This window comes from Artemia franciscana, chromosome 12 (genome assembly GCF_032884065.1).
Source record: "Artemia franciscana chromosome 12, ASM3288406v1, whole genome shotgun sequence".
Taxonomy (NCBI): domain Eukaryota; kingdom Metazoa; phylum Arthropoda; class Branchiopoda; order Anostraca; family Artemiidae; genus Artemia; species Artemia franciscana.
The window spans coordinates 27,214,530-27,241,101 of NC_088874.1; the positions used below are offsets into that span (position 1 = coordinate 27,214,530).

General features: G+C 33.8%; 1 protein-coding gene across 2 annotated transcripts in view; it reads right to left on the reverse strand.

The window, feature by feature from the left end:
• Positions 1-1,654: 1,654 nt before the first annotated feature.
• LOC136033937 (uncharacterized) overlaps positions 1,655-26,572 on the reverse strand; it is a 92,481-nt gene continuing 67,563 nt past the window's right edge. For both annotated transcript variants that reach the window (XM_065714954.1, XM_065714953.1), the window contains exon 3: positions 1,655-7,501. In XM_065714954.1, coding sequence (XP_065571026.1) covers positions 5,034-7,501 — 2,468 coding nt within the window. In that variant the 3' untranslated portion in view covers positions 1,655-5,033. The remainder of the gene's footprint in view (positions 7,502-26,572) is intronic.

The window sequence follows — 26,572 nt, forward strand, 5'->3', positions numbered from 1 at the left end:
CTGTTCTAAAATGTAATTATTGTAATCACAAATTACTATTTATTATTATTATTGTGTTTCCAAAATCCCCAATTTTTAAACATTTAATCAGTTATTTGTATCATTATGAGTGTAGAGTGAGCTAAAGCATTAATACCTGCTGCTTGTTATGAGTATGTAAGCGTTATAATTTCTAATTATGAGCTACCTTAGAATGAATTTATTAACAAATAATTGACTATGATCTATGATAATTGTCCTCTAGAGTAAAAGCTTCCTAAGATAAGTGTTTTTTTTTACTTGGGAATGTGGTGTTCAGCTCACCTTATATTTTTTACTAATAAAAGAAATTCGTTAAAAAAGAAATCTTTTTTACTGTTTTGGTAAATCCCATTCAATTTTCAATACTTGAAGTGGTTTTGAAGTGGCTGCAATAATCCTAAAAGTAATAAGTAATATAATAATATAATAATAAGTAATAATAATAATAAGTAGTAATAATAATATATAATAATAATAATAGGTATAATAATACTAATAATAATAATAATATAAATATAATAAGTAATAATTATATAATAATAATAATAAGTAATATAAAAAGTAATAAGCAATAAGTCAGTAAAGGGCATAGTATCATTAATTAATATGATATTATTCATGTGAAGTATTATTTTGGTGTGATGAGACATTTTTCTTCTTTTCGTGAAACAGATGTCAAAACTATGCCCGTAAGATACATTGGTCTAATCTAATGGATTAATCTAATCTTAATTAATTTTAATCTAGATTAATCCAATCTAATGGATTTCCTGTCATTTGCTTATTTCGATATTCAGACACTTTCTTTTTATTCTTTTAATTCTTTTAATTCTTTTTTCTCCTGATTCTTTTAAATTTTGTGTTTTCGTCACTTAGGGTAAAACTATGACGCCATGAACATACGCAATAACATACGCAAGATTTTTGCGTACAAACTATCTTGGCCCTGTCATCAAACACAAGAACCTAGCCGAAAAGAAGAGCTGAAAGTTATTCCCTAATTTTTACTTTAATAATTAATTCTTTAAATGATATCTTTCCAATACTTTTTAAATAGCTGCAATCTTTGTGGTCTTTTTATTAAAATACAATTCGAAAAATAAATCTTGAGAAATTTAATAATAAACAAAAAACAGACTACCGAAGTTTATGAGAACAAAAAAAAATTAAGAAATTTAGTAGTAAACAGAAAAAAAGGGATCGAAGTGTATGAAAACAAACTAAGAAAAATAAATTTTAAGGAACTTAATAATAAACAGAGAAAAGGGATCGAAGTTTATAAAAACAAACTAAGAAAAATAAATTTTAAGAAATTTAGCAATAAACAGAAACAAAGGGATCGAAGTTTATGAAAATAAAATTCAAAAAATAAATTTTATAAAATTTAGTAATAAACAGAAAAAGGGATCGAAGTTTATGAAAATAAAAAATAAATTTTAAGAAATCTAGTAATAAAAAGAAAAAAAGTGATCAAAGTTTATGAGAACAAAATAAGAAAAGTAAACCATAGGAAATTTAGTAATAAACAGAAAAATCGTTTGCTAGTGTATTAAATTTGTAGTGTATTCAATAACCAAAGTTGCTGCTGGTCTATATATAGCAGAAGTAATAAATCTCATCAACGAATAAGAAATAAAATGAACAGTTATTTTAATAGTCACTATTACATGGAGCAAAATAAATTTAAAAATCATACGTCTCAGTCTTTTCGTATTAACAAAGACATTACAACTCAACATATCTATAAACAAAATTGCACTTATATTCAACAGAAATTATACAATCAGTCTTTTAAATCAAACACTTTCCAAAGACTTTTCGATGATTGTTCAATTATTGAGAACGTTGCTTATATGTGTACTATTCACTGCATTATACTAGCGTTTATAGCTGGTATAGAATGATATATATTCATCACTTTAAATACACAACAATAAAAACTGTAAAAAATTTATACAGTAGCTATTTACAATATATACACGAAAAGAGTTTACGGCAATAATATGTTGTTCATTTTATTCAGAAAAAAGATGTCTAGGCTCTAACCAAGGTTTTTTTCGGGATTTTCGTTCAAGGGGAGGGTTATTTTGGGAGGGAAAGGGTAACTTTTTAAAAAAAAAAGCACATGAAAATTTATCTATGTAAAGTTTGTCAGGTTTTTACGAGTTGAACTAAAATTTTGGAGGGGGGAGGTTCAAACCCTTTAACCCCCTTGGATATGGTCTTGTCTGTAACTCTGAGAAAATTTTATCAGCAACAAGGAGCACCCTCCAGAGTTTTATTGAAATGGCTCCTTCAAGAACAGTCTCAATTTACTTTATTGCACAAGAACTGATCATGGTTCAGTTGCTTTTATTTCAGCAAAGAGCATAAGAAACTTACAAGAGTAAAAACTAGTTTTGGTGTTGAAAAAAGAAAAATTACCAACGCCATCGAACGCTTGGCAATTTCTTTATCTTTTCGAACGCTTGGCAATTTCTTATCTATCTTAATATGCAGCATACTTATGTTTTCAGGTACTTTAAATGCAATGGAGGTTAGAAAACTGTAATTCTGTCACTAGTGGGCCTTCCAGTTTAAATTAAACAAGCCTTAATCAAGCTAGTCTAATAGATGACGTTCTGTAAATCTAATTCGATTTTTCCTTGATGATATACGACCTACTTTGTAAAGACTGGATGATGACTAACAATAAATCTTGAAAAAAAGCTGACAAATTATCATCTACTACAAAATTTCATCTTTATTCTTATAAAATTGCAGATCAGTTCTATCAATTATTCAATTTTATTTGAAATTCTCCTCTTTGTTAGTGATGTTGACTAAAAGTGACGCTAGAGAATATTACCAACTTTTTTATCAAGCTGGTCTCTAATTGGTTGGATAGTACAGTCGAGTTTCGACAATTTGATGTTCGAAGGATAAGAGAATAATTCAAATGACCAAGGATAAGAGAAGATCAAATAATCAAGAGGGGAGGGGGAATTCACCTAAAAAATAGTTTGATTTACATTAGGAATTTTTATTTCATAATATTTATACGAGCATTGAATCATGTTAATTTATGATAAATGCATATAACTAATCCACATAAGAAAGCATTCCTCAAGAGGGAAAATTTCACTCTAGTGTGACCTTTTCTACTTGCATTTAAGACACTTTCGGTTACACGATTTTTACTTTTCACATGTATTGACAAGACGATGATAGAATGCTTCAATAGTTGGTGATATCTTTTTTGCCAACCTTCTACAGCTTCAATCACATACACTTTTTCCGCTAATGGTATCTGTTTTGAATTTTTTTTTTATATATGAAAGGTTTGGGAACTAAGGGGCTAGTAAACACTAGCCCTATTTTGAAATCATTTTGATGTCAAAGATTCATAACAAGAGTGCTAGATCACTTTAAACTATGGAAAAGAGCGGCAAATTAATATCAAAATTTATATCATCATATATCTTTTATCATCAAAATATATATCTTTATATCATCAAAAATTAATTTATATTAATTTTTCTAATATCAAAATTAATATTAAATTAATATATAATAAGACACTATGTCCTTGCGTGAAAACAAGTATTGACTTTCAATTATAGAGAGGGAAGCATCGACTGTCCTAGTCTCAAACCAAACCTAAAAAAAATCATAGACATGTGAACGAAGAAGATGCCATTGTTTATATACTTAAATTGGAAATAGGCCAAATCATATTAATCTTTTTAGGTTATCGGATAAGGGAGTAGGAAAACACTTTTTTATCGAAAAATTTAAAGGTGCCAAATCAAGAGTCGACTGTTTATTAACTCGTTGCCCTACATGTTTGATTCCTATTAGTCCTGGGCTTTGCTGTTCTTGAATTCATGCCATATAAATAGGCTCTGAGTGAAAAAAAAACAGAAGTGAGATAAATAAAGACTTTCATCAAAAAAGAAAACGTTAAGTATTCTGACGAGAAAAACTTAACTATTGAGCTTAAAAAATTGTTTTGGCTATAAAGGATAAGTTTTCCTCAGTAGGTTACATTTCTTCTAGAATTACCTTGTTGAAGTTTAATGCCAAAAATTTTCCATCTTTTTTTCCAACCCTCTACAGCTTCAATCACGTACATTTTTTCAACTTGTGAAATTTTTTTGTTTAATTCTGCACTAAAAATTTTGGAAACTAGCTGTGTTTTGAAATTATTTCGATGTTAAAGATTTTCAAAGAAATAACAATTGTGCAATATCACTTTAAAACTTGGAAAAGAGCTACAAATTAATATTTAATTCATAAAAACAGACAAATGGTTGGAGCGTGAAAACTAGTACTAATTTTTGATTATAGAAAGGGAGGCCTCGATTTCCCTAGTCTCACACCCTACCTAAAGAATAATTATAGACATGTGACGCCATTGTTTATGCCTTTGATTACCAAATTAATTAATAATTAATTAATTATTCATACCAAATTAATTATATAATTAAATTGACAACGGGCCGAATCGCATTAATTTTTTTTTCAGTTTATCGAATGTTTTTCAAGGGACTTCGAAAAAAACTAAATTTTCAAAAATTAAAATGTGTCAAATTATCGAGAGTCGATTGCATGTTAACCCAATTTTCTTTGTGTTTTATTCCTGATAGTCCTGGGCTTTTGTAGTCATGCCATATAAATAGGTTCTGAATGAAAAATAAACAGAATTGATATAAGTAAAGACTTTCAGTAAAGAAGAAAACGTAAGTTTTCAACATATAAAACGTATCACATAAATATTTATGAGCATTTTGTTACGTTTTTACGAGTCATAAAAAAATTTCAGGGGAGGCTCAAACCTGGTAAATCCCCTGAATAAGGCGTTGTTGTTTAGTTTAAAAATGTATCGGCTATAAGGGAGAAGTTTTCCTCCATAGTTTACATTTTTTCTAGAATTACCTTGTTTTAAGTTTCCTACCAAAAATTTCTGTTAAGATATTTTCTTGGCTATTCGATTTCAATAAAATTTGTTTTTACACATACATAATAATTGTTCATAAGTCAGTAGATTCATCACCATCATCATTTCTACCTAAGAGTATCACAGGTCTCAAGCTTTCTATTTTGTCATATATCTCACTATCATTACTGTTCAAATCATAAGTTGAAACATTTGGCATATCATTTGCAACATAGGATGATTCACTAAAACTACTATGCACCTGAGCTTCTACCCACATTCTTGTAAAATCTGGCTCAGACACAGGTCGTTCAGGGATAAGTTGGACAGCGTTGCCATTTGTTTCTGGGAAATAGCCAAGTGATTTTCCAAGAGTAGATCTGTCAATGCGCTTTTCGTTCTTTGGTATATCAGGAAGGGGATCAGTTTTCTTGAGAACCCAGTTTTCTCCCTTTTGCGTGTTATGGAAGTCTAGTCCTGCAACTGTCTTTTGATTTTTTACATATTCCTTTTTGAATAATAGACGAATTCGATACATTTCTGAAGAGAAAGTCTCAACATCTGAGGTCATGCCAAGTTCTTTTAAAAGAGTTACAAGATTATCACAGTGATCAAGCAAAATATTTGCTTCCTTATATGACTTCAAGTCAACTGCAGTACGCACTAGCTCCAGAAAATGATCAATAAAAAACTCTATGAGGCACTGCGTTTGTGTTCTACTAAATGATTTAGTTAAAGTAAACATTTCAGTATCTTCTTCTTTGCTTTGTACTTTTTCTTTCCTCCTTTTATCAGCCTGTAATTTCTTATAGTTATCTCGTAAATATTGCTGTGTAGGGTCTTGTTTTTGAAGCTTCTCCTTATTTCCAGTGCTCCAAAAACCGTCTTCCTCATCATTTACTAGCTTACTCCTTTTAACCTTTTTGCCCGACTCTTTTGGCTCGATAGGCAACAGCGCAGGATTTATTTGTGCTAGTAAGGATGTTGTACTATCTGTCAGAATTCCTCTCAACTTATCAAAATCTGGAAGTGGATATAAGGAGCTTTGAAGTTGTTTACCAATACTTATTATGTGAGGTACTATGTTTTCGGAGACTCGAAAAACCCTCTCTTGCACTCTTCTGAGACTATGAACCTGCTTAGACCTGAAAAGATTCTGCTTAATGAGAAAATAATTTGGTAGCTTTTTCTTAATCAAGCAAGCGTGTAGATTTTCATATATTAGTCTCAGGTTATCACCAATATTTACTTCAGACCAGTCGCCGTAATTGCTTTCCAGCATATAAAACAAAATGTTTATAATATGACTGGTATTGATGCAGCCTAGATCTGAAATTTGGTCACGAAAAATCAATAATGCCCAGTATAAGCTCCTCATTTGTGGTGGAGTTAGGGTATTAAGAAGTAAAGATTGCGCTTTGTCAAAAGAGATTTCCCACTGAAGATCAGAGTGAGCTGTTGATATACCTTTAATGCTATCACCATTTGGGTAAAGATAGCAGCCCTGCTGGCGAACCATCTCAATAGTCTGGTGATGAGGCCACTTATAGATCAATCCCGTTCGATTATCCTTTACTTTATTTCTGGGCCTTAAAGACCACTCAAAGCAGGCATCAGGCCAGGAAATTTGGAGAGCTGGAGTGCATACATAGACTTTTGAAGGTCCTTCTTGAGGATAATCGTAGACATAAATACTTGGTGGCAATACACTTGAACTGTTTAAAAGACTCTCTTTACTAATTTTTTCCATGTAATCATGAAATATTGAGCTACTAAAATTGATAAGAAATAGATGAGATGACAGATAGTGACGGGTTTCGTAGATGGCGTTTAATGGAAGGTTAAGAGGATTATTACGATCATCTTCCTCTTCTTCTTTGACAAGAGTCCTCATTTGCTTTATTTGGCTTTCAAAAATGGTCGAATTTACTGATATTTGTCTACTTGGTAAAGGCCTCATGACATCATCAATCCTTGCATATATAGACCCTTCTGAAGAGGAAGCTAAACTTTCGGAAGAATGGTTACGCGATTCAGCCATTTTCTTTTGCTTGTATCTGTTTGTCCTAGGTGAAAATGTATCTGAATTTTCATTAATTGCATACTGTGTTAGGTTAGAATGCTTCTGCTCTATTACCTGGAATTGTGATCCCCTTCTTACTAAAACTTTGTCATTTGGCAAATGACCCGAGTGCTTAGAATCTCTTTTTTCCTTCGTTCCATTTTTTAAACTGGTTCCATTTCTCATAAATAAGCTTGAAGTTAGATTTGTCTTATCGGTAGGCTGATCTTCGAACTTCTTTGATGAGAGGGGGTATTTAGTAAAAGTAAGCATAGTTCCTCCAAACTGCTCCAGAAGCTCCTCGCCTGGGCTAAGTGGAGGGGGAGTAATTTCCTCATCTTCTGTAAATTGTGTTTGAATCCTGTTTGTATTTGAAGTGTCTATGTCATAATCACTAAATTTGCTGTACAATTCACTTCCATCTGTGTACGAGGAGAGTGACGGAGTTTCTTCAATTTTCGGTTTCTTCGGCTGTTCCACACATCGTAGTAAGCAAAATCCTGAAAAGATGTGAGGTTTTATTTAGGTTAATTAACTAATTACATAGCAACCTTTGAAAGTTAAGGTTTGATGCAGAACAGTTTTTACTAGTTTGAAGAAAGAAACTGTCTCACATTTAAAATGAATGGTTGTATTTGGATTTCTGAAAAACTTTTTTTTTCTTTTTACCCCAAGGACATACAGTTATTGAGTCAAAAGAACTTTTTGAAATTCTAGTCATCCAAACCAAAATGTAATTAACAAATACTTCAAGTGCTGAGCACCAACAACCAATGGAAATTTATGATCCCTCTTATTTAATTTCTCTTATAAGTCTTATTTGAGAGTTCGTTTGGTTGACACCTTATTTTTGGATATAACCTATTAATATATTAAGCTTAAAATCGTGCGTTCAGTTCTTTGAAAAAGATACGATTTTGGAAGCACAAAAAAAGAGCTGCATGATGAATCAGGATATGATAAACGATGTGTTCCACATAAAAAAGAGGAGGATAATGTTTTTGACAAAGGAAAATGGTCGACAAGATGTGTGAAGGACCAGAAAATTTTGCTGAAGTTTGTGATTTACGATCCTCAAGAGGTTTCAGCTCCCTAAGAATTGACCAGAGTGAATGTAGAATCAAAAATTCCATAAATATACAAAAAAGTTGATAAGACCCTGGATAATTTGAACCAAGTTCCTGTACTTAGCCTTCATGAGGGGTCTAGCAAAGAACCTGGAGGTAAGTCTCCGCTTCTTTACTCAATAGTGGTAAAAAATCCAACTAAGTCATTATCAACGGTCGAGATCATTCAAGGCATCCGATCAAGAAGCAGATGTGAAAATTAAGTCAAAACAATATATTGGAATTATCAAGCACATCCCGCATGAATTTAATAATGATCTGTGCTCTTTCATTCGTAGGTTTAGCAAGGCAAAAAAAATGCGACGGCTCATGGACTTTCAAGGTATTCTTCCAGTATCAAGCGGACTTGGATTATACAATCGCAAACTCATCTAAAATAGGATACGAAGTGCCAAAAGCTGATCCTTTTCTGTTCCTTCCCAGGATATTTTGCGGGTGCCACAAAATTGATGACCACCTGGCCAAAGACTATAAGAACGCAATGATTTGTTCTCGCTCTGATCAGCCGGGGCATATGAGCTCGCGCGATTCTCCGTGCGAAAGCGACCTTAGCTGTGTTTCTTGCAAGTCGAATAGGCATAACTAATATTCACTTCACCGCCATCAAAACAAGAAATTATTGCACGAGTTAACCCATAACAGTGTAGCTGACTCTGCAAGAAATGGACAGTAATGGGAGCATTCCAATTGAACCCTGGAACATAAACGGCGGGGTTTGTGAGAAGCTTCCTCTTCTAGAGTCGCTGGTAGAGCAATTCGGTATTGTATGCCTTCAAGAATATATTCTTTCCTGTGACCGGTTGCCCCTTATAGACCTAACTAACGCTCTTGCCACAGTGTCCTCAGCATGTCAGTGGCAGAACCGAGGTCACCCCAGTGGAGGCGTCACAGTGCCAAGCAAGTATCAACTCCAAACCCTAGAAGTTAATGAATGCTTTGTAACCGTATCTTTTAATGATCTTGCTGTCATAAATGTGTACTAATCTACTTACTATGGTGACCAGGCCTCTGAGACCTGTTTCACCTCCGCTTGTCAGAGGCTAGCGAAGTTTGCTAAGAAAATCCTTCGTTCTTTTCATAGAAATGTTATCACAGGTGAATTTGATTGTGATCTAACCCGTCCTGAATGCCCACGTTCTGAAACTATTCAAAGTATGCTGCCTCCTCATTCTCATCACTTGGAAAGAACAAGGACTTTACATACATATCACCGGATAACACTACGTCAAATCTGGACCATGTGCTGGAATTCAGACAGCCCAGTCCAATGTGCGACAGTAATGGAAGATCAGGCCACCAGCGACTGTCTCCCTATATGTGTCTTGATACCCGTTAAAGGGACCAAAGCTGATGATTCTCAACCCAAGTGGCTCTTGAAGAAGATGTGGAGTAACTTATGCGTACCAGAGTTTCGTGATTTTTACGACCGTATCCTAGTAAAACTGCAGGTTTCATACCATCTGTTGCAGCCGAGTATCTTCCTAAGTGAAAATGAGTTAAGGTTACAACTAAACCTGTAATATGAGCAAATAATATATGAAATGTGCTGATAAGGTGGCTATTCCAGTGAGGCGGATACATTGCAAGAGTGAGAAATGCGGGTGGCCAAGTAACCCAGATCTAGTGTCGGCCTGTGCTACGGCAAAGTGGTGGTTGCGGCTCTGGGACGAGTGTGAGACGCAAAGGACCGGGTTCACAATGCGGTCCAAATTTATTCTAAGAGAACATTTAGGAATACTCTGCAGAAGCTTCTAGCGGCGGTCAAGTCGACTACTGTCGAGAATGTTGTAAATGACCCTAATTACCTTTGGAAGTCTCGTCCTCGTTCTGAAAAGTAGAATCATGAGGGCCTCGATAACATCCTAGAGTCTGAGTGGGTTGCCCATTTCAAAGTCAGTTTGTACAACCCAACAGAAGTGTAAAAAATTTCTTTCAGGAGTGAGATGGCTTGGTTGCTTAATTCTATTTAAAAAAAATTATATTATGATAGCATCGTCTGCTATTAAGGAGGGTGTGTTGAAGCTTAAAAAGAAGAAATTTTTGGCTGCCGCCAACAACATTTGTACTAAGCAATTTATTTACGCAAGTGATGTCCTCTATAACCATCTTGCATTACTTTTCAAATGGTTTTTAACGTTGGTGTCGTTCCAGACAGTCTATGCATTGGAGTGATTTGTCCAATTTCGAAAAAAAAGAATAAACCAAAATCATCATGTTCATCATATAGATCAATGATTGTTTCAAGCGTTTTCTCAAAGATGTTTGTGCTTCTGATAGTTGACCACTTAAAAGAAAAGTGTATTATGCCACCATTCCAGTTCGGGTTCCAGTCGGGTTTAAATTGCTTCCATGCTCTTAGAAGTCTCTGTAATATACTCAGAGATATAGACGCATCTGAGAGTACTCTGTTCTTGGAGCATACGATGTTATGAGTGTTTTTGGTTCCCTTATCCACTCAGAGGCCATGTTGGGGTTGCATAGCCGTGGTGTTAGCCATGTAATTTTCCCATTATATTATATGTATAGGCATCTAAAAGATCGTTTGAAGTTGGGAAATCATCTTTCGGGTAATGAGTTCCCTGTATTCGTCAGGATAAAGCAAAGAGCCATCACATCACCTATTATCTACAACAACTTGTCTCTTCTTGCGCAAGTTGGCCTACCTATTAGTTGAATTTTAAAAGGGATGGATACATCAGTGCTTTGTTTTGCGGACGATCTGTTAAATCCATACCGGTCAATAGCTAGTCTTCAACGGAGTTATGATAACCTATCTGATAGATATCTACAAATAGGACTAAGCATGAATGCTGCGAAGTCCCAAGTCCTCTTTTTTAATTTATATGGTATTTATGTACCCGATAGTGTCAGTCTAGGTGATAGTGAGGTGGCGCCTAGCACTGTACTAACATATTTAGGTCTCTCGAATGGGTCTTCAATTAAGAATACACGAAAGCTTTTGCTTCGGAATGCTGAGCGCAAATTTAGAGTTCCTTATGCTAGTATGGATGCATCGCAGCTCAATCTGGAAGAGAAAGCTCTTTTTGGAATATAGTGTAATATTGTGGCTCTCCCTTATATTCTATATTTGACCCCATTTTGGGACATTTTTACTGAATCTGATAGGCGAGTGTTGCGAACGTGCTATTTTAAGTATGCGAAGTTTTTGCTTCAGGCCCCTCGATGGTTCAGGAATACGTACATCTTTAACCGTTTTGGTGTGGTGGAACCGATTCAGGCCGGTATGAACAGTTTCAGAAACTGAGTAACCAGTCTTTTTCTCACCCATGGAAGGGCGCACTATTTTAGATTTGGTATTATTAGTAATTTGTTTATATCTGTATGACATATTTTTTTCGTTTTCCTTTCTTTTATTGTACTCCATCGTTTTCTTTTTTTGTTTATAGATGGGTTGAAAGAACATTCATTCATTCATTACTGTTTTGTCCGAAGAAAAGTTATAATATATAGCATTTTCACGTGTCCTGACTTAGCGATGCATAAATGTGTCACGACCCAGTGATCACATGTCACAACCCAGTGATATAGATATGTGTTTAGGCTTGCAATTTTCATTAACAATCTGAATTGTTTTTCTTTTTTTTTTAGTGAAGATGTAGATCCTTGCTTAAAAATGTTTAGTTCAGATAATTTTTGCTGGGCATCGTTCCTAAAATTCCTAATCATAGATAAGAGATCCTGTCTGGGTACCTTCTGGTAAAAAGTGTTCCCTGTCGTTATTTAGTGGAATGACAAGTGGAAGAATTCATATCAAATTACAAAGAGATCTAAATATGAAGATCCTGGGTTCGAGTTCACTGATAACAATTTTTTTCTAAAAAGTTTCTTTTAATAATAATTGACATTTGTTACGAGCTCATGGCCCCAAAATACTAACTCACACCTAAATTTATATACTTCATGGCTGTAATACACGGACGAATGCTTTCGATTAAAAAAAAATTCTTATGAATTAGAACTTAAATAACTAGCAACTTACACTTCTGTAAAAACAAAAAAACAAAAAAAAACGACAAAAATAGCTCAGGCATTAAAATATACTCAATTGATTTTTCCGTTAAAAATATCCCAGATAACCTACTTTTGAGATAAACATTACGTTTTAGACTGTATTGTCGCTAATAAAATGCAATTATAAGTGTACCTTATTTTACGACAGTAAAACATTTCTTCACATTTTTTGTCGGTAACAGATAAGCGACTGGGAAAATATTAGATATTCTGTAGTTACTGAAAATTGATACTTCTTGGCTTTCTAGGTTTCAATACGGATAAGTAAAAAGGAAAATTCAGACTTAAAAAGAAACAGAAATTATTCTATACATGAGAGTGACTGCCCCCTTCTGGAATCCCTCCCCACCCCCTCTACCCCCTATTACCACTCCTCCCTGATACTTTAAAATACTTTTTATTCCAACTCAATGGCATTTGTGTTTGACCGGTCGTTCTCAAAGAATTGGGACAAATAGTTTAGCTCTAACGTAAGGACCTGGGGATTGAGGAGGGGAAGGTCAACATAATATACGGAATATTTCCATTCGTTAATCAATTCATAAAGAATGGAATATTTCTCATTTTGCTGATAGTCACTTCGGGCATCTCAAACATGTTGACATTTAATTCCGTAATTTCCATCGATGTCACACCCCTTTCAGGGGAGTTTGTTTCCTGTTCCTTAGACTACACAAGTTTTTCACGAGGTAAAATCATTGAAGAGCAATTGTAAGATTAATAAAAATTTTATAGTGAGAATTGGCATGAGTAATATCTTTTCTGTTGCATATATCACAATCAAAACTTCGTTTTTTAGATTTTTAGTTTCTGTTCACAAGGGCTGCCCTTTACTTACAGCCTTTTGCTACAAGGTAGTTGATCCATGGTGCTTTTAAATTTGATGGAGGCTGCTACTGCTTCCTTCAGCCCCCGTTTTTACATTCCAGTTGCATATTCATGCAGCAATGCTTTGAGGATGAAAATCCTCAAAAAAATCATCCCCATCATCATTTATTAGGGGGAAAGGAGTCTGAAATATAAGAAACTAATTCTAGGCTCATCGTCTCCACGGTTTTCAGGGTGACTTCTTCAAACCCTCCCAGGAAATTTTCTGATGACACTCATAATTCTGCCACCTTTGTATCTTTCGTGCTGGCAAACGTGCGAATGTAATTTTATTTATTACGTAAGAAAAGATTGCTGCAGTAAGAGCGGTGCTATAATCATGTACCGCGTGTATTACAAGCAGAGACTAGAAAATATCTTGGAATAAGGAGGTATTATAGATTAAATACTTTTTCTCTCTCCCCCCCCAAAAAAAAAATCCTTTTATACTTACATGAAGGCTCGCTGAAAGGAGGAATTTTGGGCATAAAAACGGACCTTTTAGGTTCTAGGACAATCTACTCAAACACCCACCAACTCAACTACTCAAAGACCCACCGATTCTCAAGGCTGCTTTATAGCCATATATATAAATTTGCCAAGCCTTAAATAAATTCACTTCCATGAATAAAATTTTAATTTCAATTAATTAAAAAAAAACCTACAAAAAGGAGTATTTTTAAGAAAAGTAAAGGCCATATTAAACTTAACATCGGAAAAAATAGAAACCTACAATAGCTCTAACTCAAAACGACCAGAAACTACTATCAAATAGTTCGTGGTAACGAACTGTAGTAAGGAGCGACCCGGCTCAATAGTAAACGAAACTCTAAAAAACTGAATTTTGATGCTAAAAGATACATCAAAAGAATTGGATTTTTATGCTGAATTTAAATATATAAGTTTCATCAAAAGTTACGAGCCTGAGAAAATTTGCCTTATTTTGAGAAATAGGGAAAACACTGCCTAAAAGTCATAGAATCTTAACGAAAATCACACCATCGCATTCAGCGTATCAGAAAACCCTATTCAACGCCCCTCTGGAACAGGGGCTGTTCCCTTCTCAACACCCCTCTCTTTACGCTAAAGTTTTTTTATTGTTTAATGAAGTAGAATTGAGAGAAAGAGTCAAACTTTAGCGTAAAGAGCGGGGCGTTGAAGAGGGAACAGCCCCTTTCATACACGGAGTAATTTCTGTTCGTTTTAAGTTTTAATGCCGCTCCTTGCTTTCAGTTAGAAAACTAGTTTTTTTTATTTAATAAAAAATAAATGGAACCCAAAACAAACACAAAATATATACCAATCATAGCAAAAAACATACAACACGTAGCAATATAAATGAATAAATAAATCTTAAAACGAGTAAAACTTACATTGATTATGCAACTGAAGCTTAAAACGAATGAAAATATTTTGCTATTTAAGTATAAATGAAACTCAAGACGAACAGAAATTAAATGAACAACCATAGCAAACAAACATGCAATAGTTACTAATATTAATGAATTTTTTTTAACTGGCAGTAAACAGCAACATTGAAACTTAAAACAAGCAGAAATTGTTACGTATATGAAGGAGTCTCCCCCTCGTCAATACTTTGCTATTTGTGCTAAAGTTCAAATTTTGTCCCAATTCTTTAAAAATGACTCCTAAATCACAAAGGCCGTTTAATTAGAAATAATGGGTCGTTTAAAAGTACTAAAAAACTTTAGTGTAAAGAGCGAGGTATTGCCGAGGGGACAACCCCCTCATATAAGTAATAATTTCTGTTCGTTTTAAGTTTTAATGTTGCTCCTCACTTTCAGGTTAAAAAACCTGTTTTTCATTTAGTTTCTGGTCGTCTTTTCAATAACACTTGGAAGTCCAGCTCCCCCTCCTTGGGAAATTCCCTTCCTCCTTGGAAAGATCCTTTCATGTCACCCTGAAAACGTCTTTGACAATGGGTAAATATGTAAACAATGGGTAAAGCTCATAATTTGTAGCCCTTCCCCCAGGGACTGTGGGGGTTTAAGTCATCCTCAATGGCATAGTTATTAAATTTTTTTACTATGCTGAACAAAATGGCCATCTCAAAATTTTGATCGGGTGACTTTGGGGGGGGGGGAATGAGCATGGGAGGGGGCTAGCTACCCTTCAATATTTTTGTTCACTAAAAAAGAACCCTAGAACTTTTGATTTCCTAACAAATGAGCCCTCTCTTGACCTTCTACGATCACTTAATATGATCACCCCTGGGAAAAACAACAAAAAACCAAAAAAAAAAAAAAAACAACAAATAAACACGCACCCATGATCTTTCTTCTGGCAAAAAATGCAAAATGTCACATTTCTGTACATAGGAGCTTGAAACCTAACAATAGGGTTCTCTGGTATGCTGAAATTAATGGAGTGATTTTCATTAAGGTCACTTTATGTTTTGAGGGGTCCCCTCTCCTTTTCAGAAATTGAGCAAGAGTTACAGGCTCGTAGCTTTTGATGGGTACCATTACATTTGTTAAGTTTTACGTTTTTTAAATAAACATCAAAATTTTATTCTTTTGATGTATGTATTGTTATTAGAGTTTCTGCTACTATTGAGCCGCATCGCTTCTTACTTACAGTTCGTTGCCACAAACTGTTTGATGTGACAAAGAGTAAAACTGTACCTCACATGAATTAAATATAACTCCAAATTCATTTAATGACTAGAACGGCACTGGAAAACTCTACCTCAATCTCCAAGTCCTTTTAAAAAGGGTGAGATATACACTTTTGTTTGGTCATTTCAGACGATGTTGCCATGGCCAAAATGTTTTGGCCATGGCGAAGTAAATGACTAGGTCTTGCAGTGAATAAAATTTATAATTGTGCCTTAACGGCTTTAGATAAGCAACTGAGAAAATCTAAAATAGTTTACATATTTATTGCAGTAGTTTTTGCAGCCAAGTAAAGAACGAACGACGGTCCGAAGTACCCCAAAATTTAAAGCATGTTTTTTAAAACCAGTGTTTAGTGACAAACATTTTCCAAATAACACCGCATTGAAATAATAATTATCGTTTAGATTCAACCCAACAGTAATCTGTAATTATAAGAAGAAATGTTCGTAGAAATAAATGTTTTGAAAAGCCTGAAATCTTTCAAAAATAATGTCCAACAGAGATAAAGAATATCTATCTTATTAAAACACCATTTTTGAAACTCTTGGCTGGTTTTTATAGTCCCCCAACTTGAACAACAATAAAGATCGCATTTTTGCATAGATACCAATGAAGTGACTTCTTTTCACTAAGTAAAGAAGATTGTTTGAAAAAATTGCTTCCCGCATGGGAGTTGAACCCTAGATACTCTGGTTTCTGGTGTCCATCCCTTGTTTTCTTTCCAAATTTTCTTAATTTTTTTCGCAAAGAAGCATTAAGATAAATATAAATAATAGTTACAATTCAGGTTCACCACAGATGAACCAGGTTCAAATGGCGGTTCTTCCTCACTTGACAGGTCATTTTATAAACGTTCTTAATTTCCAGTTGCTATGGACTAGGGGCCATTCGTTACTAGGTTGCCCCTAAGGGAAACAGAATTTTATTTTTACATTTATACCCTTTTTCTTTTTTTTCAAGGCTTGATCGTATTTCCAAAACATAATTTCTAGCCACGTGGTTAGCGCGCTAGACTTGAAATCCTTTGTCCGTGAAAGCAGGGGTTCGAGCCCAGGTGTCACTGGTTATTTGGTTTGGGATTGGGATCATTGGCGTGACTCTGTAAGCTCAGCTAGAATCAACCCAGCTCTAAATAGATACCTGGATAAATGTAAAGAAGGTAAACACGAAGGCTATGTGAAAGCACAGGATGGGTGCCCAGTAATCCCTCGGCGTACTTTCAGGAGGAAAGGCTATGTAACGGATATCAGCACCACCGGTTGGGACTGTAAGGTCCAACGCCATATTCCTTACCTTGACCTTGATTGAAACGAATCAGTAGTCACAGAATATCAAGAGAGAGCTCGTTTTAAAAAGAAATAAAAATGTCGAGAAACCTAGGCTACGAAATATTTCTACGGATTGAAGCCATTGGCCAGAGTGCTCTATTCATTTATGCAGCTAATAAAATGCAATTCAGGCGCGCCTTATTTATTGCAGCTATGTATTTTGCCACATTTCCACGTCTGTAATAGATAAGCGACTGAAAAAATCAAAAATATTTCATAGTTATGCCTAAACTATTCTTTCTTGTTCTTTGTGATTTAGGCCACAGCTTGATAGTTTTGAAAGGGAACTCTCACAATTTACATATATTGCGGATCATCGTGCCAAAAGAAATTCTTGTCTCATACTTTCTATTAGATATTGGGAAAAAACCAATAAAATCATTTGTAATTAATGAAACTAGATTGACTGCTTCAAATGTGACAATTTTATTTCTTGGGATTCCCAGTGACATTGGTGACATCTTAGGTAAATACAGCTTAGCCTAGGAACTCCAATCCCTTATAGAAGTTCAGCTTTTGGCCTATTAAGCGTTAGTGCTACTCTTGTTGTGTGGTAACTTAAGTTTGTTTAGGTTTTGACTTGATTTTTCCTTTTAATCTTTGTTCGCTTTATGTTTTCATTTATTCGTTCATAGTAGGGTCTGCTATTTTTTTCAGTTTTCCGTTATTTTTAAGTTTAGTGTCCGTTATTTTTAAGTTCAGTATTCGTTATTTTCAAGTTCAGTGTCTGTTATTCTTAAGTTCAGTATTCGTTATTTTTAACTTCACTGTTCGTTATTTTTAAGTTTAGCATTCGTTATTTTTAAGTTCAGTGTCCGTTAATATAAGTTCAGTGTCTGTTATTTTGAAGTTCAGCGTCCGGTAATTTTAAGTTCAGTGTGATTATCCATTTTAATTCACGTTTGTTTTAGCTTTCATTTATTTATTCAGCTTGTTAAATGACTTTATTTCTGCCCATTTTAGTCTTTAATAAGGCCCTTTAATTTTCTTTGAAAAACTTTTTTAATTAATAAAGGTAATACCATTAATTGCACGTAAAACAATAGAACGAGTGCTAATGCGTACAGGCTATATTTCTGCTTGTTCTAGGTTTCAATAAGGCCCTTTAATCTAACTTGAATTTTTTTATTAAATTAATATAGATAATAGCATTAATTGTACGAGAAATAATAGAAGGGGCGTAAAATGATGCGTCTTTTGAGAATCGGAGTTTATTTTTTGCTGGTATATTTTTTTAAGTAACGTTATAAAGATGCAAAAGCATTTGTACATGGGGCAACTGTCAAGTAGGCTCAATTTCTTTTCCCTGATAAAGCCTACTTTTTATGAACACTTGTCTGAAAAATAGATGTTTGAAATTTCTTGTATATTTGACCATTCATGCCATGTTTTATTCCACTAAGTTGGGATACTGGTGCCTCTACTTGAAGGCCACGGATCCAGTTTCTAGAGCTTCATGCTGAACCCTCTGTTATATAGCCTAGAGTCTTATAAGCGGTGTTCAAATGGTATAATACCCAATCTAACCCCTAGAATAGTCTAACCCCAAAACAGTCCAACTGCAAAAGTTGTATCGAAAAGCCGATATTCAATGGGGCGATGCGGTGCATAATATTTCTTTTAGTAACAAATAAACCATAATTTTCATTTAATACTTTTTCAAGAGTAGAAATTTGTATTTTAGTAGTAAAAGAAGCTTACTGCAGATAGGCCTACTGTGATTCTTCAAGATTCTTAGGTTGTGATCGACACTAGCCTATACAGTAGTACAGTGTTTATTAGAATCGGTTTTAAGATCAATGGGGATTAACTGTTGTACCTAGAAAGATTCTTTCTAAGCTTTTCATTTGGTGATGATCTTCTACTACCCGCATTCCTATTCAACACTCTTTTATTAGCATATTTGAAAATTCATTTCTTCCAGTAGTGGGGTTGATTTAAGGAAATATTAATTAGTCAAAGCTGATATTGTAAGTAGAAGGGCTCTTCAACAAGACTAACAATCTTCGTGATAGTCTCTAGCTCCCCGGAATGCTGCAATGACAGGGAAATATGGGTAGTTTTAAAAGCAGTCAGTCATAGTCAGAACCCTTCTTACAAACAGGTTAGGAACCCGATGGCCTGTTAAAAAAATTTATTCGTGTCTAATTTGTTGTCTATTCAAGACACCTTCATCCCCATTGGCAAAAGAGCGGTTGGACTAAAATTTCACATCAGACTACGGTCAAGACCCCTTAGAAAATTTGTTCTTCATTTCCATATTTTACGTCAAATTCACAGATATTTTACGTTCAATTTCACAGAATGAATGAATGAACTTTATTACCCGTAAAAGTATAAAAAACACAAAGTACGGAGTATTATAAATAAACAAAAACAAAAACGATAAACAGCGAAGAAAAAAATTCAAACTAACAAAAGACAACATGGACTAATTAACCAGTATCAACATGGAAAAAAGGCTGCAGAGGGAAATGCTACAGATGCAAATAAAAAAGATAGGTATTATCGATGCTAAGAAAAAAAATGAAATGTAATGAGAAAATCATAGTTATAACGGAATCCAGGGGAAGAAAAAATTAAATAACAGCTATTTATGATGAAAGGATTTTTTGTGCTCTATCCAAAATTTAATCATCATTAAAAAGTCATATTTGAGCCAAATCAGCAATTTGTCTGCATTAATACTAGTTACGCAATTGAATCTAGAAGCGTCAAAATCTTATCTTATCAGCTTCTAAAAAAACACGGATTTTAGATTAAACTGAACAGTCAGCAAGGTAAATAAAAGAGTCAAGGAAGAATCTGATACGAAACGGCGATCTATATTGAGGAAACGATTCTCTGGCTGTTTCTGATAGTAGCTGAAAATATTCAGTTAAGTTTTTGGTAACGTTAAGTTTCAGTTAAGTTTTTGAACATCGATCACATATGTCAAAAGTATCTCTGGCTGGGGCCCATTGTGTCTCCCAGAACTATTTTGAAAACGGGGGAGAAAAAGATATACCACTATGAAATGTTTCAAATTTTACACAATAAACTTTGTAAAATGGTAAACGACAGGCTTTCTTCTCTGCCTTTTAAAAACCCACATTTAGAAGTTTTTCACAGTCAAAATATTTCAAAACTAAAAATGAAATTGGCCAAAATTTGGAATTTTCACATTGACTAATGGTAGCCTACTATTTTAAAAATCTCAGAGTTTATTGTTGGGTATGTTGAGCTAAATCAAAATACACTGTGTGTATTTGGGCTGTCGACAGGGTTTATCTGGTTACATTGATTGCTTTGCTTCCTTTTGTTTTAAACTACAAATCAAAGCTCTTTAAAAAAAAAGAAGCTCAAAATGCGTCTACATGAACAAGAAAGTAGCTGAAACAAAATATAACACAATACGATTCATATAATAAAATGATCGATCAGTTTTGTCTGCATTCATGTATATAACAGAATTGGGATACTATTGGCTTTGGCCCTATAGAAGGCCAAGGGGTCGTCAGATCTTCAATCCATTTATTTCAATAATCTTCTCCAACCCATACGTCAAAAGTTCTATAGTAGACTATTATTAGCTTATTGAAAAATTGTTAAAAGGTTTAGCCTAGCTCTTACTTCTGTTTGTGGTAATTTCTGTTTGTTTTACTTTCGACTTGATTATTTATTGTAATAGCTGTTCGTTTTGCATCTTTTTTATTCATCGATGGTGATTCTGTTCGTTTTACTTTCGACTTGATTATTTATTGTATTGTCTTTTGTGTTTTATTGTCTGTTTACTGTATTTTCTGTTGATTATTGTCTGTTCGTTTTGCATCTTTTTCATTCATCGATGGTGGTTCTGTTCGTTTTACTTTCGACTTGATTATTTAGTGTAATATTTGTTCGTTCTGCATCCTTTTTATTCATCGATGGTGATTCTATTGGTTTTACTTTCGACTTGATTATTTATTGTATTGTCTGTTGTGTTGTATTGTCTGATTACTGTATTGTCTGTTGATTATTGTCTGTCCGTTTTGCATCTTTTTTATTCATCGATGGTGATTCTGTTTGTTTCATTTTCGACTTGATTATTTATTGTAATATCTGTTCGTTTTGCATCTTTTTTATTCATCGGTGGTGATTCTGTTCGTTTTACTTTAAGACTTGATTATTTATTATAATATCTCTTCGTTTTGAATCTTTTTTATTCATCGATGGTGAGTCTGTTCGTTTTGTGTTTGAACGATCATTTGACTCTGTTTCTGTTCGTCATGAGTTTCATGTAGCTCTTTGCTTCTCTTTGAAAAACTTCCTTTCAGTTTGTTTAATTAATTATACTTCTAATTTCCGTGGTATAACTACAATAAAGGATAATTCTAATGTGAAGGGATGAAGTCCAGCTCTTTCCTATTTTACAATGCACTAAAGTTATTCAGAATAAAGGAGCATACAACTAATTAGTAGTATATCTTATCTTCCAATGATAACAAATAATAGAATTACAACCCTCCTCTTTCATTCTCCTGAAGTATAACTCTGTAATAATAAAAATGGTGTTTTGATACAAATAGATATATCAAAAGATTCAGCTTATCATGCTGATTCTAATTATGTAAGTTTCATGAAGTATAGTGTTACTTATCAAAGGCTACGAGCCTAAGAATACTTGCCTGACTTTTGAACAAGGAGGAAAACTACCCTAAACGTCAAAGAATCTTAATAAGAATCACACCATCATATACAGGGTTTCAGAGAGCCTTATTTCAGAGATTTCAACCTCCTATCTGCAAAAACGTGGAATTTCATTTTTTTGCCGGAACATGTTCAAATATTATTATTCTGCAGAATATATAGTATGTCGCCGTTTATGAAGATTTTTTTTACGCATATACTTTGTAAATTATATTTATTAGCTAATTGTTTAAATAATATTTGAGAAACGTGTTTATTTGTTTTTTTGTTTTTTTCCCAGGGGTGATCGTATCGACCCAGTGGTCTTACGATATCGGGAGAGGGCTAATTTGAACGAAAATTAAAAGTTCTAGAACTCCTTTTTAAATGACCAAAAAGATTAAAGGGCAACTAGGCCAAATCCCCCGTCCCTTTTCTTCCCTGAATCGTCAAATTTAAATTTCTAGATAGCAATTTTGTGCATTATGATGAATATAATAATGATTATATTCATTATTATATATTGAATATAATCATTATTTTATTTATTATATAATAATGAACATAATTATTATTATATTCGTAATAATGATTATATTCATATCATTGATGATAATCAATGATATGTATATAGTCATTGATTATATTCAAAGGCGTAATAACTATGCCTTTGTATATAACATAACCCCCTCCATATCCCCAGGGGAAAGATCTCTAGATTATAAAATTTGCTCATTGCTTATGCATAGTATTTGATATTGGAAATTACGCACACATTTATAGGGCGAATTTTCTGATGAAGGTTCTCCACGGAGGAATTTTCCGTTGGGAGGAAAGTTTCCAGGGGGTGAACTTGTCTGGGAAAATTTTATACTGGGGAAATTCACCAGAATTCCTATATAAATATAATTTGTATGTCTTACTTTCTCGTTTCCGCCTCAATGTTACTCGTGGAGATGTTAAGTGTAATTGTCCGGGGTAAATTTTCACCAGGATTGAATTGCCTTGAATATATCTGTGGGAAGGGGGATGTGTCCGTGGAGGTTGGCCCGTATTTCCTGACATTACTTAAAAAACGGTAAGATATTAAATAAAAAAACAAATTTTTTCAAACGAAAGTAAGGAACAACACTAAAAGCAAAAAAAATTATTACGAATATGAAGGGGTTTGCCCCTTCCTCAACACCTAGCTTTTTACGCTAAGGTTTGAAGGATGTCCCAATTCTTTAAGAACGACTCCTGAAACACAAACAGTGATGATATATACAATACGGAAGATATACTCTTATTTGAGCACTATAGGTTGCCTTTACTACAGAGGGAACATCCTTATTAGGGCACTTTAGCTTGCTTATACGATTTGGGTTATTGATCTACTAACATAATCATACTACAAGAGATAATTCATTGATATAATCCAGTCAGCATCTCATTTACAGATAACTGTCTGAACATGATTAACAAGGAAAGTTGAAATTCGTTTCCTGAGGATTTAATTCTATTAATAATTTTTTTTAGTTTAGGTTCAATGAAACTGGTTTTATCACGCGCTTGGGTAGAGTAAAGCTGCAAAGTTATGTTCCCCAATGAATCAATTGATAGGGTATTTCTTAAGGGGAACTTATGGTCATCCATACCCCACCTCCAAAGGGCCCAATTCCCTCCCTCCAACTTTCCCCCTTTTTAGAACTTATTTTTTTGATTTTTTTCAACTTTGAATTTTTTCATTCAGAAACTTTTAAGACTATTTTCATATCTATAATGACATAAAATATACTTAAAATAAAAAATTCGCTTGTAAAATTTCGAGATATGAAATGAAGACGATACAGACATGTTAGTCTTGGTATTCCGTGTTAAAAAAAAATAATGTGCGTAGTAACACTATTCTTTTTCACTTCGATTTTTTTGGACTTCTATTTTTTTGAAAAGTATTGATTAGTATTCGGGTAATCATAAAGTCGAAATTAATATAGTAGTATATATTTTAAGCGATGATACATGTATGTTCCTTTTTATAAAAACTAAAGCACAAGTTTCTTAAATGCTCAAACTTTATCAATATTATCAAATGTATTTTAACCATATCAGCCCTTTTTGTCATAACTAAAACCCATATTTTTTAAATGATCAACTACTTTTAATAAATGAAATGTATCATAACCGTGTGTGTTCTTATATGTTAAAACTAAAATCCAAATTTCTTAAATGATCAAATATTTTTAGTAAATCAGATGTATCTTAACCATGTGTGACCTTATCCGTCAAAGCTAGAACCCAGGTTTCTTAAAATATCAAATATTTGTAAGAAACCGGATGTATCTTAACCGTGTGTGTTCCAATTTATAAAAACTAAAACTCAAATTTCTCAAATAGTCAAGTATTTTTATTAAATCGGATGTATCTTAACCATGTGTATTCTTATTTGTCAAAACTAAAATGCAAGTTTCTTAAAGGAACAAATATTTTTAATAACTCAGATGTATCTTAGTAGAGTATGTGTTCTTATCTGTCAAAATTAAAACCCCAGTTTCTTAAATGATCAATTAATTTTAATAGATCAAATGTATCTTAACCGTATGTATTATTATTTGTAGAAACTCAAAACCATGTTTTAATTTTATTAAATGAAAAATATTTTTGAATAAATCAAATGTATCTTGACCGTGTGGGCTAATATTTGTCAAAAGTAAAACCCAAGCTTCCTGTATGATCAAATATTGTTAATAAATCACATGTATCTTAGCCGTGTGTGTTCTTATTTATCACAACTAAAACCCAAGTTTTTCACATGATGAAATACTTTTAATAAATCAGATGTATTTTAACAGTGTGTGTTCTTATTTTTCAAAGCTAAACCCCAAGTTTCTTACATGATCAAAATATTTTTTAATAAATCAGATGTATCTCTACTGTATGTCTTCTTTTTTATCAAAACTAAGGTCCAAGTTTCTTAAATGATCAAATATTTTAATAAATCAGATGTATCTTAAACGTGTGTATTCGTAAGCAAGCACCAGACAACACACATAGGCAAAGAGAGTCAGAGAGACAAAACACATAGAAACACAAAGTGAGACCTTCTAATAGACAAAGAAAGGCACTTGGAAAAGCAAACAACACCCCAGAAACACAGGCAAATAGAGTGAGAGATACAAAAAAACATTCAAACACACAGATTCAAATATAAAAACAGAAAAAGACAGACACTGGGACAAGCAAACAGCCACCCAGACACAAAGACACAGAGAGTGAGAGAGAAAAAAAACACTTACAAACACAAAGATTCAGACAAAAAAACAGATAAAAACAGATACTGGGACAAGCAAAAACCCAGCCAAATACACAGGCACAGAGAATAAGAGAGACAAACACATACAATCACACAGTTTCAGACATAAAAACAGACAAAGACAGACATCGGGGCAAGTAAACAGCCGCCAAGACACACGAGAACAGAGAGAGAAAGAGATAAAATCCCATACAAACACAGATATTCAGACATACAAACAGACAAAGAAAGACACTGGGACAAGCAAACACCCACCCAGACACGCACGCACAGATATTGAGAGAGACAAAAACACATGCTAACACACAGATTCAGACATATAAACAGACAAAAACAGACACTGTGACTAGCAAACACCCATCCAAACATACAAGCACAGTGAGTGAGAGAGACAAAAAAACTCATACAAACAGACAGATTCAGATATATCAAACAGTTCGTGGTAACGAACTGTAGTAAGGAGCGACCCGGCTCAATAGTAACCAAAACTCTAAAAAATTGAAGTTTGATATCAATAGCTACGTCAAAAGGATCGCATTTGAATGCTGATTTTAAATATATAAGTTTCATCAAGTTTAGTCTTACCCATCAAAAGTTACGAGCCTGAGAAAATTTGCCTTATTTAGGAAAATAGGCGGAAACACCCCCTAAAAGTCGTAGGATCTTAACGAAAATGACACCATCAGATTCAGCGTATCAGAGAACCCTACTGTAGAAGTTTCAAGCTCCTATCTACAAAAATGTGGAATTTTGTATTTTTTGCCAGAAGACAAATCACGGGTGCGTGTTTATTTGTTTTTTTGTTTTGTTTTTTTTCCCCAGGGGTCTTCGTATCGACCAAGTGGTCCTAGAATTTTGCAAGAGGGCTCATTCTAACGGAAATGAAAAGTTCTAGGGCTCTTTTTAAGTGACCAAAAAATTGGAGGGCATCTAGGCCCCCTCCAACGCTCATTTTTTTCCCAAAGTCAACGGATTAAAATTTTGAGATTGCCATTTTGTTCAGAATAGTCGAAAACTATAATAACTACGTCTTTCGGGATGTCTTACTCCCCCACAATCCCTGGGGGAGGGGCAGCAAGTTACAAATTTTGACCAGTGTTTACATATAGTAATGGTTATTGGGAAGTGTACAGACGTTTTCAGGGGGATTTTTTTTTGTTTGGGGGTGGGGCTGAGGAGAGGGGGCTATGTTGAAGGATCTTTCCTTGGAGGAATCTGTCATGGGGGAAGAAAAATTCAATGAAAAGGGCGCAGGATTCTCTAGCATTACTATAAGAAAACAATGAAAAATAAACATGAAAATGGTTTTTCAAATGAAAGGAAGAAGTAGCATTGAAACTTAAAACGAACAGAGATTATTCCGCATATGAGGGGTTCTAAAAATACTTTAGCATAAAGAGCGAGGTATTTAGGAGGAGATAAATATCTTGCTCTTTATGCTAAAGTATTTTTAGTAATTTCAACTATTTATTCTACGGCCTTTCTGATTCAGGGGTCATTCTTAAAGAATTGGGACAAAACTTACGATTTAGTGTCAAGAGTAGGTGTTTTACCTAACCTAACCCCTTATTTCTCAAAATCGTCTGATCAAAACTAATAGAAAGCCATTTAGCCAAAAAAAGAATTAATATACAAATTT